At 40.5% G+C, this 12,440-nt stretch overlaps 1 protein-coding gene across 1 annotated transcript in view; it reads right to left on the minus strand.

The window, feature by feature from the left end:
- Positions 1–12,440, minus strand: part of LOC103367610 (inactive dipeptidyl peptidase 10-like) — a gene marked incomplete at its 3' end in the record, with an annotated part of 154,111 nt that overhangs the window by 11,779 nt on the left and 129,892 nt on the right. The window contains 4 exon segments of the mRNA XM_008295692.1: positions 2,305–2,343; positions 2,426–2,549; positions 2,625–2,722; positions 9,078–9,232. Of these exon segments, the coding sequence (XP_008293914.1) occupies positions 2,305–2,343; positions 2,426–2,549; positions 2,625–2,722; positions 9,078–9,232 (416 nt within the window).

A 12,440-nucleotide genomic window follows, 5' to 3' on the forward strand; every position in this document is an offset into this window, starting at 1 on the left:
GGCAGTTTAGAGAAACTCTCTGCAGAGTGGAGAGATGAAGGAGATGCATTTACTGCTCATGTTGCATTTTCAAAGGTTGATCTCTGACTGCATCCAGCTGAGCAGCCGCAGCTCTGCCTGCTGTGACAGTGAAGCTGCTGCTGGATGTGGCTACTGCTCACACTGCTGCTTCAGTTACGGTTAAATCCAGCTTTTACTATTTGAACTTGAACTCTCAACCAGCAACACTGTCACTGCAAACACACATTACCACTGCATGTAGTCAGTGCTGTAACCACTCATAGATGCCACAGGTGTGACTGTAGTATCAGCTCCAGTCACAGCTGAAGATGCACTGATTCTTTCTGTGGGCTGAACTATGACACAGTAGCATAGCTGCTCAGATACGGGTCAACATCACCGCATTAGGTAAGAAACCTCGAGAAGCAGCCCTCTCACTGAGACACAACATGAATACAGCCTTGGGATGATAGCTGTCACTGTTTCTGTTGTAATTGTTACGATTATAGCTGAGCAGTCATCATACATCCACCATCACAGCCACGCTGAGCCTTTTAACCCAAACCAGCAGCTGCATGCTGTCAGAGATCAGCCTCTTACATGAGTAATGAGCAATAAGAACATCAATGTTACATCAGCTCTGCATCCTTGCAGTGTTGTAAACTGAAAAAGAGAATTGTTGAACTTTAATGAATCAATTCAATTAGTAACAAGCAAAAAAAATTAAGTTCACACTAGTGCCTCTGGTTTAGGTTCGATGTACTTAAATCATTTGATTCTCTCAAGTTAACAGCTCCCGATGCTAAATTTAAGTTTTCGGTAAAGTCGACTCCCTGTTTTCTTTACTCAGATGTAAACTATTAAACAGGATTGTATTGTTGCACTTAAGTTCTTCTCTTTTCCTTCTTCTGTAATTGTAATGTGATGTAATGTTGCAGCAGATAAATGTAAATAAATGTGGGTGCACAACGAAGAAGTAAACCCAATTTTCACATTTCCAACGATTACAAAACCAGTTTAGAAAGACATAATTTGACAGAAGTAGACTCCATCACCAACCAGACAGCTGAATGAGATTCCTTTGAAAAGGCTTTTCCTAGGATACACTACAGCTCAAATATGCTATTTTTTAATTTTTAATTTTTATTTTTGCAGTGATCTGGAATGGTCCAACTCAGAAGAAGAATGTACAGCATTACGTGAGATAGCATGAATCTAAAACTTCTCACTGTGACCCTCTCTGGGCTCCATAAGAACTTTAATTGAAAACGAACAGCATCACTGTTATTTTTTATTATTTGTTGGGCATTCTTTGCTTTGACACAGGCAGCAGAGAGAAATGTGAAGAAAAAGATGAGTGGAATGACATGCAGGAAGAGTCCAGTCAGCTGGGAGCTGAGCTGAAGCCTCACTGAGCATGTGCGCCTTCATCACTTGGCTATGAAGTCACGGCCTCTGGTGGCCTTTGTCTTTTTTTCTTTTTTCTGTGGTGGCTCCTTTGTGTGGACTTTTGACTAAAGCCGAGCAGCATTCAAACCCCACCTGCCTGTCGTCTCTGCTGATTGGACCACCACACATTTCCCTCCACCAATCAAACTGCAGCAGCTCCCACACCCTGCTGTAAATCTGCAGCCAAACTCTCAGGCCTGGCAGCCGTGATTTAAATGAGCAGCTTCCCTCTGTCCCACTCGTGTCTTGTGTTTTATTTAACTCCAGGTGTTGTCTTGTGTTTTCTGCAGCCGCTCGTAGCTCTGAGCTAATACGTAGGCGCTCATTCGTTTAGCTTATTCCTTGTGCCTGCACCAGGTTTGACACATGAGTTTTTGAGACCTTTATTTGGCCTGAAAAACCTGATGTATACTGTCAGACACACTTAGTGCACACATAATCAACCATAGATTATAACACATGCGCCAAAAATGTCAGATGTATCACTCCATTTTCCCAAAAAATCTAATTTTCTGACAATTATTTCACGGTTCAGGCTTTGCGGGGTTAATCACTTTTGTTAGTCAGGGCTGTTGCTGCCTTGTAAGCTTGGTCGAAGTGTTTTCTTTTGCTTGTCTTAGCGACTTAGAAACTCTGTTAGCCCTCGTTTAGTTTTATTTCTTTCTTAGATTTAGCAACCAGCCTGTTTTATCGCCTTATTTTTTTTTTATGCCACTAAGCAGTAAATTGCTTAACCTAACCGAGAACACTTGGTTTTACATCCTTCCCTTTCCCCTTTAGCAGAGCTGAGGTGTAACATCATTAAGCCGATTCTTGAAGAGAAACCGGGCAATCGATGGACGATGAAGCACTCACCTGCCGATCGAGCCACTTCTCTGACGTCATCACATGTTTCTGCAGAGCACAGATCAGATCAGGTCACAACACCTCCTTCCGCTAGAAAATTCTCAGGATTGAAGAATGAGAACGTCCCTACCTTTGTGCAGTCGCCTGTCGTGGCGTCACACAGCGACAGAACCGACATGTTCTGAGCTCGGTTCACCCAGCGCACGCTCAGCCTCTCCCGGGTCGCCCACTTCACCATGGTGACGTAGAACTCGCTGGGGGCAGACGGAGACATAGATCAGTATGTAAATAACCCAGTCATCATCGTAAATTGTTTCTTCTCGTCATACCTCTTTTCAAAACTGTCAGGAGGCCTCAGCTCGGTGGTGAGCGAGCTGCCATCCAGAGTGACCACGTGGAGTCTGACGGTGGGATTGATTTGGCCCATCTGAAGGGAAAACAGCATAAATGTGCAATTACATTCACGGGCTAAATGGAATCCGATGTAATATCCACGAGGCGCCGCGTGCACTGTAGGGATATCAGTAGGCATTGTTCGACACGCTGCACTCGTTTTTTTTTTCTATTTTTATTTGCTTTCATTCTGAACAAAGCTGGTAGGATTTTAACAGAGAACATAATGAGAAAGGTAGACAACAAACTGTGCTGCTGTATACCGCGCAGCCCCCGGGGCACGTCGGTTGTTTTTTTTTTTTTTTTCTTCGCTAAGCCTCTCTCAAAAATAGGGCTCATTAGTCTATTTTTTTTTTTTTTTTTTTCTTCGCTAAGCCTCTCTCAAAAATAGGGCTCATTAGTCTACATGACAAGGGGAATCTCACGAATACAAAGCAACCTCTCACAAAGATGACAGTATCTACTCTGCACTTTTGCTCGCTTATTTTTATTTGTTATTATTCATGTCTTCTTCAATCCTTCGCTGCGTCTTTGCTCTGGTGGAGGCAAAAAAAAAAAACTTGGAATAACTGCTCTGTGCTGATGCCATTCGCCCCCTGTGTGCCATGGCGGGTCAGTCGTCTGATGGATCAAGCTCATTTGAAACCTGCTAGTACTGGTGTTAAATGAGGAATCAGTGAGTAATTATTCTTTTTCTGCTGTACTAAGGCAGAGCCACGAACCCCGCTATTGTCTTCGGAGCAAGTTTTGACCCGTTTTTTGAGCTGAGATGTGTAAAACATTACTTCATTTTTGATGATCAAAACAAGGCTTCATTAAATCCTTAATGATGGTTCACTAAATAACACATTTTAACCATTTTCCTTCTTGTTTTGTTTTGTCCCGGTAGTAATTATGGACCGTTTATGAAAGCAAATACATGTAGATGTTGCCAAAACAGCATGAATCGCAGAAAATGACAACAAAACAAAAACAGCAATCAAATCCTGCAATAGTGAGCATAATAGTATTTTGTAATAATATCAAAATTACGTTTCAAGCCGAGGATTCCAACTGACTTGAATTCAACCGAATCCTTCACTCTCTCTGCCACAGATATCACTTATTCATGAGTTTTATTGTGTTTATTTCCCAGCTATTCATATATGTGGCCAATTTTGATCCATAACACAACAAATTATACAATTTTTGCTCATTTATATATATGTAAATGATCTGTACATTGTGCATTACATGTAGTTTCTGGTGCATAAAATATCAAAGTATATATAAATTATGGTTACAGATAAATAACAAATCAGCAGATAACACATTTCACTGAATTAGAATTTGAGATTCAAATCTTGGTCAAATATGGTCCACTGAGACTAAGATTGCAAACAATTTTCAAGCAGAATAGGAGGATTAGAGTACTTTAGTTCGTGTGTCGATTGATAACCATTGTGTTTTCTGTTCCAGCAATGTTCTGCAACTTGGCAAATGTATGACAGAATATCATGCAACTGAATTTATTTCCAAGCTGCACTGCAAACAAACATCTGGATCCGCACTGTTATCATGAAAGCAGAATCCATTTCAGATGAGAAGGCTGTTTCCCAATAACTTCATTAGAAAAACGTTCCATGCTCTAACCTAAATAACATCTGTAGAAATCAAGAAGCTTTGCACTCGCTACTCAAGGTTTCACTGATTAATATGATTAGAAAGTTGTTAAATGAATGAAAAATGTAGCATATTTCCATTACGGTGTTACCTGAAAAAACATGTTGTGTCTTGGTCCATTACGTCGTCTTTCAAGCTGTGTGATTGGAAAATTTGACATACTTCCCAGTAAAATGTGCAAATTTTCCTCAGAAACTTGTTTCTCTACCATCGTCTTCGCTGCTAACGAACAGCGTATGCTTTGTTTTGACAGAAACGACCACGTGCACATCGTGATATGAATTCGTTCAGGACAGAACGGAGGTCGAATGTAGTCAGTCACAATCGGCAACAGAGATTCTGTCATTAGCATAACCCCGAATACAACCGCGTGTTTCCGACTTCCATATTTGGCAGGTAATGACAGTGTTATAACGTATCCTGAGATCACATGAACATCCTACCCCACTACGCTGTCAAAAATTTCTAGTGAGAATCCTGGTGGAGAAACAAAAGACCTCAGAATGCATTTCTGGCCAGTTAGAAACATTTACTGGTAATATAATGTGGTTCAGGCCAACTGACGGAGCAGACAACGTTGTGTTTTCAGACACATGTTGGCAGGTGTGAAAAGTTAAGCTGTGTTTTAATAAACCACAGACACATCTGACTTAATTTTTTTGTAATTCTATTTCTAATTTAAATTTTTGTTGTTTTTTTATTGTTCCAGCCGGTCCAGTGGTTTTGCTCCAGTGCTGACAGCGCTGGTCCGTCACTGGTCATCAGCTATTAGACAGATTGCAGTGAAATTAGGACAGCGTTGTTCCACTCAGGATGGATTTAGAAAATTTGTTTTTGGCAAAATAAGCTCTTTGTTAATTTGCTAAATAACAAATGTTGCATGCTAACATGCATAAAGTGGTAAGTATTGTACATTCTACAAACTGGCACGCTGCCATTCCCATTGTAAGCCTGTTAACTTTTGGCTCAGAGCGACTCTCATGACATGTCTGCACAGAACGTCGTTCAGAAGCAGTTTTGTGACATCCACCTCGTGCACGTCTGAAGGAACTGATGCACGCTGCAACCATCCAGCTGTCTACACCGGCTGTGGAGCAGCTTGTGTTTCACTCATGCTTCATCAGGGGCAGGTTGGCAACAAGAAGCAGTCCAGGAATCTGCTGTTCAAGGGCCCCACTTTGATACACCACATTCAAAGTGACACAGCGTGTTTGTCGATCAATGAATCCTCAATTTAAAAGAAAACCCACAATCTGTTCATTTGGATTTGTTTGTGTTAGACTAAAATGTCAAAAGAGAAAACTAATATTCTGAGGTTTTCCTCCTGATGAGTGAAAGGAAAGTAGAATTATTGTAATGACGGCTGGCACCTCTCGCTCATCACTCTGTTTCTTGTTATGCAACAATAAACAACTTTAAAGAAGTCCAACCTGATCATCTTCAGGATGTATTGTGCTCTAGTTTACTTCACTTCAGTTGTGATGCACGATATTCAAATTTCTGGCCGATACCGATATCTGATATTAAGATTTCTGATATCGTCGATAACCGATATTACCGATGTCGATATTACATTTTTGTTCACACCGAAAAATGAGTAAGCAGTGTGAGAACGTGACAAACTATTTAAAAGCAGCCCAAATTAGACCACATAGTCTTCTATATGACGTAACAAAAGTAACACATGTTTTAAGATATTTAAGTCCAGGACCATTTAAGTAAAAACATCTGTGAAATAGAAGCAACATCAAATGTAGAGACGAAGGCGCTGATGTCAGAAAATCATCGGTTTTTCACATCGGCTGAATTTGTTCATCGGACCGATACCGATATATCAGAAAAAACACTAATATCGACCGATACCGATGTGATCACAGTGCATCCCTACTTCACAGCATCATCCGGTAGTTCACCTCTAACTGGATCTATGCTGCTCCTTCATCCTTCACCTGTCTTGTTTAGATCCATGTACATTTGTTTATTATGGATGAGCTTTTATTCCTTGGCTGCGTATCAAATATGTTGGATATATTATTGTTATTCTACCTTATAGGACAGTCACCTTACAGCTGCTCAGTGGGGATCACTAGGATTTGTTGGGTTGCATAACATGTTCTCTTCACCTTACTATGTGTATTACCCAGAGATGTGTGACGTGTTATGTTGTGAACTGGCAATATTTAAACAAAACCAGTCTGGTCTGAATTGAACAGCTCATTAGGCTGCTGCTCCACACTCACTCCTCTCTGATGATTCTGCCTCTTCACCACATCACCTTCAGACTGCTTAAATAAATCCGTTATATCTCAACACACTCTGAGGCGTCAGCCAGGAAGCCTTCTTTCTTTCTTTGTTTGGTGCCTTCTCTGCAGTGCAGGTTTTTTATCTTTAAATCATTTAACGAGTGAGGATACTTTCAGTCGTGATGGCTGCTGCTACCTGCTATGGCTGGTTTCTCCAACTGTGACGCTGCAGCTAACGTGACCCATTGAATATGTTTATCCATACAGGCTGTTAAAACTGGGAAAAAAATACCAACCCTAACAAGAGCAGCCCACAGGGAGAATCCAGCTTCCTGATGGCCAGTCCATGTTTCGCTCACTAACGGCCACGAACACAATCCGAAGTCTAACCTGTGATTCTGAGTGATTCCAAAAACATGGGAGACCTTCAACTAAATGGTGCTTTCTGCATCCTTGGGTCATGGCTTCAGCCTGGTTATTAACATACAGTTGAAACCAGAAGTGTACATACAGTGTATAAAAGCTTTATTTCCCTCACTATCTGACGTTAAATCAGACTAAACTTTTCCTGTTTTAGATCAGTTAGGATTACCAACATTATTGCTATTTGCTAAATGCCAGAATAATGAGAGAAAGAGTTTTTAAATTACTTTCTTCAAAGTCAGAAGCTTACTTACATTTCTTTCGTATTTGGTAGCATTGCCTTTAAACTGTATGACTTGGGAAACTAAAATTGAACTGTTTGGCCATAATGACTATTATTATACTTGGATTGTGATCTGATGAAACTAAAACTGAACTGTTTGGCCTTAATGACCATTGTTACATTTGGAAGTAAAAGGTTGAAGCTTGCAAGCCTGAGAACACCATCCCAACTGTGAAGTACGGGGGTGGCAGCATCATGTTGTGGGGGTGTTTTGTTGCAGGAGGGACTGGTGCACTTCACAAAGTAAATGATGACATGAGGAAAGAAGATTATGTGGAAATGTTGAGGAAACATCTCAAGACATCAGCCAGGAAGTTAAAGCTTGGGCGCTAATGGGTCTTCAAATGGACAATGAACCTAAACATACCGCCAGATTAGCTACAAAGAGGCTTCAGGACAACAAAGTCAGTGTTTTGGAGTGGCCGTCACAAACCCTGATGTCAATCCTGGAGAAAATGTGTGCGCAGAGCTGAAAAGGTGTGTGCAAGCAGTTCCACCAGTTCTGTCAGGAGGAATGGGCCAGAATTCATCAAACTATTGTGAGAAGCTTGTGGAAGGAAACCCAAAATGTTTTAGCCAAGTCATACAGTTTAAAGGCAATGCTACCAAAGGAAATGTATGTCAACTTCTGACTTTGAAGAAAGTCGTAAAACAAACCTCTCTCTCATTATTCTGGCATTTAGCAAATATAAATAATGCTGTTAATCCTAACTGATCTAAAACAGAGAACATTTAAACACATTTAATGTCAGACAGTGAGAAAAAATAAAGGTTGTGTGTCTTTTTATCCAGTGTGTGTAAACTTCTGGTTTGGTGTCGGCCATAATAAAAGCCAGTCAGTGTCACGCAGCAGTTTGTCAACATTTTGTTGATAAGGTCGACCATAACTAGACAATTTCTTAAAAGCAAACACGTGATTCTTATTAAAAGCAGCATGTAGGGTGTGCTTTTAGCTATGTATTGATTCACAGCACAAATTTATCCCCGCAGGACTGAAGCAGTGGTGCAACTGTCAGACTGCTGTGCAGCGTCAGTGTTCTCATAACCGAAAGGAATGAGAAGGCAATTAAATCTCCGTTTCATTTAGTCCCACACTATTACAACCCCGACCTCACTCAGGGATGTAAGGAACAGAATTTGTATGTGTGTGTCTGTGTGTAAATGTAATATTTATACACTGTACGAGCAAGGCTAAGATTAAACACAGCGCTTCATTAATTAGAATTCTTCCGAGGAACCCTCCATCTACTGTCAGGTCTGAACCAACAAATGAGGTTGGCTTTCACCTCGTGACCCTCATTCCACCGGTTTTCCATAACCCATCTCGCATCTACGAGGCGTTTGATTTGCTAAACATCCACATCAAGGGATGGGGAGGCTGAGGTGTGTTAACTTGCCCTACAAAAGCGTATCACACTCCTTTCCCTCCCAGTGCCACAGATCTTTACAGGCATCCCTCTTCAAAGGGAGCAAGTCAGCGTTAACATGAATTAAACAAGAAAAGGATTCACTAACCTTCATGGATAAGCTTAAGCAGAGAGCCTGCAGTTGTATTATTCATAGCTCTGGTTTGATACAATGAAGCCGCAATAAAAGGAGGTATGTCCTCTTTCAGGTTATAGCAAAGTCAGGTTCATGTACAGTATCAAGTACGCTGAAGGTTTTTATCACAAGAAAACAGCGCGCGGAAAATAGTCCCACCAAACATCAGTGTGCTTCTGTACTGTGTCAGCGCCCCCCTTTAATCAGGAGTTCAATTCTGGAAATGAAGCGCCCACCTTTGGGTAAGGATACTCCTTCCCTCGGGGGTAGAGGGAGCCAGTGAAGCGGGGCAGGAGCATGGTGGGGACCAGGGAGTCGTTGATGGTGAGGTAGGCCAGTCTGGAGCCGTCGGGCGACCACCAGTGGGCCGCCTCGCTGCGCAACACCTCCTCTGGAAAAAAAACCACAGAAAGACGACACATCAGGAAATCTGAGAGTGTTGTTTGTTGACTCTTTATGGGCAAGTGAGCATATTTGGTAACTTCTTTGGACGTTCAATATGTCCACCCTGGGCCTCTCCTTTAGGTTGAAGAACCACTTTGATTTAGTTTCTATATTAGTGCCAGTATCACTACCCCAAGAAAAACGTCACTAAACAAATGTTCCAGGCACTTTCTAAACGCTTTGTTACTGGTTTGCATTGAAGTTCTCATGGATTAATCGTAGCAACTGAGTTTCTTAAAGACGTTTCACCGTTCATCCAAGAGGCTTCATCAGTTCTGACGGTTTGCATTGAACTCCACTTTGATTTATTTTTTGAGATTAGTGCCATTAATACCACTACCCCAAGAAAAATAGTACTAAATGAAGTTGCCAAGCACTTTATAAATACTTTACTGGTTGTGTAAGTATTACCTCAAACTGAAATGTTTTGTTTTTTTTTTAAATACGTGTTTTTTGAAATTTGTTACTTTTTCTGTTATTTATTATGAATTCCTTTTTTTTTTTTTTTTTAAACCATAGACCAGCAAGTTACCATATATGGTAGCTTTATTAATCTTGATTTGCAACATTTTATTTTATTTTTTTTAAGTCACAAAAGTAAAAATATCTTGAAATATCCTTCAGTAACACCGTTGGGTTGAAATGTTCATTTTCCAAGTATTTCAAGGAGTTCCTTATGAAGGGTAAAGTTCAATACTGTACTAAAGCCAACTGACTGATTTATAAGAAACCCAACACACTGAATATTGACTTTTACACCAATGACGGGAAATTAAAAGAGCTGATGTGACATTTAAAACCAATGCACCACAGTGTTATCTGTATTCCACCACCTTTATTCTAACAAATTAAAATGCAACAAAGATAAACGAGTTTTGTTAGCAATTATTCTGACCACCGTAAAGCTGTCCAGAGTCAAGGAACAACTTTTCACTCGCTTATTTTAAGACACTGAGCTGTGAGCTGGTCAGTTGAGGTCTGATGGCAATTAGGACAAAAAAAACATTTTTAGTTGTGTGGTACGAAAACCAAAACAGAAGTTCAGAGGTTTGTGACATTATTCGCTCTCATGAAGCATCACAACCTGCAGCGTGTTATTTGAGGACATTTTTCCGGGTTTTTGTTCCCATCCACACACAGCAGTCCTCCGTCTTATTTGTGAGCACTCGTTTGTGTAAACACGTTTGTCTCTGGGGTTTAAAAAATGTTTGTTATGGAAGTAAAGAGGAGAGCTGGATACTGGAATCAAAACGGGGGATGTTCTCCATGAAACTTCATGGAGTAAAAATTCAGCAGTGAGTAACAACTGATGTTGTTTGTGAGCTGCGCTACGAATCGTGATTAGTTGGTTAACAAGTACGTTGAGCCCAAAGTCTCTCTTTAGATCACCATGGTAACTGATGCTGTGGAGCCAACCCGGTCCGGACCAGGTTCTGTTCAGAGCTTCAACTCTTTTTGAGCCGATTTCAGCTGAGGGAATGTGCTTAGCTGCTTAAGCTGTTTGTTAGCAATTTTAACGAACAAAGCCGCGCGATTACAGCAGCCAGCTGCATGTGTTGTGTTGCCATGGGAACCTACATGTATTCAGTCAGTGATGCAGAAAATGCAGAAGTAATGCTTCTGCTGCATGGTGTCAGTTTTACACTGCCGGCACTGCAGCTGATAGAAGACAAATTAGAAAATGGATTAGTCTATTGGTATCCATCACGTTTTATTTATTCACTTCACCAGGATTTGCTCACAAACTGAAGTGATTTCCTCGTTTCCTTCATTATGCAACAGTGTGAGCCCGAAACCAAGTCTTCAGCATAGTTACGACAATTAACGTCGCAAAGCTCTGATGTGCAGCTGTTGTGTTAGAAACAGTTCTGAGTGCTTTGCAACTCACATCATTCACTGTTTTCTACCAGCATCCTTCATGTGCAGCAGCAGCAGCAGCACATTTCTACTCTAATCCATGTTTATATTCTCCACAGCGCTTCTTTATAACAACTGTTTTTCCAACGTACAAAAAGTTCAGCCCACAGTTGGTCCATTTTGTGCAGAAGAAGAGTCTTAAACGCCTCTTTAATGTAAACGCTCAGCAGCTCTGCAGACGTCTCTTTAGACATGATGATCTACGGGGCAAACTATGGAAGAATGTGGGATATTTTCATGACAGGAAGTGGTCACAGGAAAACAAACAAACAAAAAAAAAGCATAACTGATGTTGGAATCAGAATTAGAATCAACTTGATTGGCCAAGTTTGTACACATGAACGAGGAATTTGACTCCAGTGAGTCTTACATCTCTTTTACAAGAAATAAAAGACATAAGCTCAAACAATAAAAATAAGAGTAAGAGCAATAAACAGCAGTATTTACAATATGTGTGCAGGAGGGCAGCACATCAGGCTCTGTCAGTACATGCCATGCTTTTGGATTTACAGTTCATCCCGGGGCAGCAGAAATAAGTCGTGACACGGCGTCACCTTTTACGTTGGTGACCTTCTCATGTTTGCTTTCACACGTCTGTCTTGTCATGTGGTGTCTCCTACCACAGGATGAGTCCAACATTTGTACATTTCTAGCTCTGTTTTTAGTCTCCACAAGGAAATCTCTTCAGCTGCTCACTGCTCCACTATAGAGCGCCCTCCATAATTAAGGTTAAGATGTGTTCTTTAGCTTCTAGCAAATTCAGTTTTTTTCTAAATAATATAGGACCACAATGAAAAAAAGAGGAAAATTCAACCTTTAATTTATTCAGTGTGAAAAAAATCCCACATTAAAAAATAATTCTTTCACATCAAATCATGTGAGCCACAATTACTTTGTACCACCCCCTTTTGCCAACACTTAATTTAGTGTAGTTAGAGTTACATTTTTCTACAATTTTCAGTGTGAGAATGTGCTTCTGCAATAAAAACTGAATTTATTTTAAGGCTTTTAACACATCTTAACATCTTATGGAGGGCGCTGTATATATACACACCTGCTGCAGCTAAATGATAAAATAATTTCAAAACAAAAAATTTGCAATAAACCATTCTAGAACCATTTGAAAATGCAGATGTTGCGGATGACATCTTGCTCTTTATAAAACATCCTCTTACTTCAATACCTCAACTTATGCATTGTCTAAAAGATTATGGAGACATTTCTGGATATAGAATTAA

Source organism: Stegastes partitus, unplaced genomic scaffold, assembly GCF_000690725.1.
Source record: "Stegastes partitus isolate 25-593 unplaced genomic scaffold, Stegastes_partitus-1.0.2 Scaffold1070, whole genome shotgun sequence".
Classification (NCBI taxonomy): Eukaryota; Metazoa; Chordata; class Actinopteri; family Pomacentridae; genus Stegastes; species Stegastes partitus.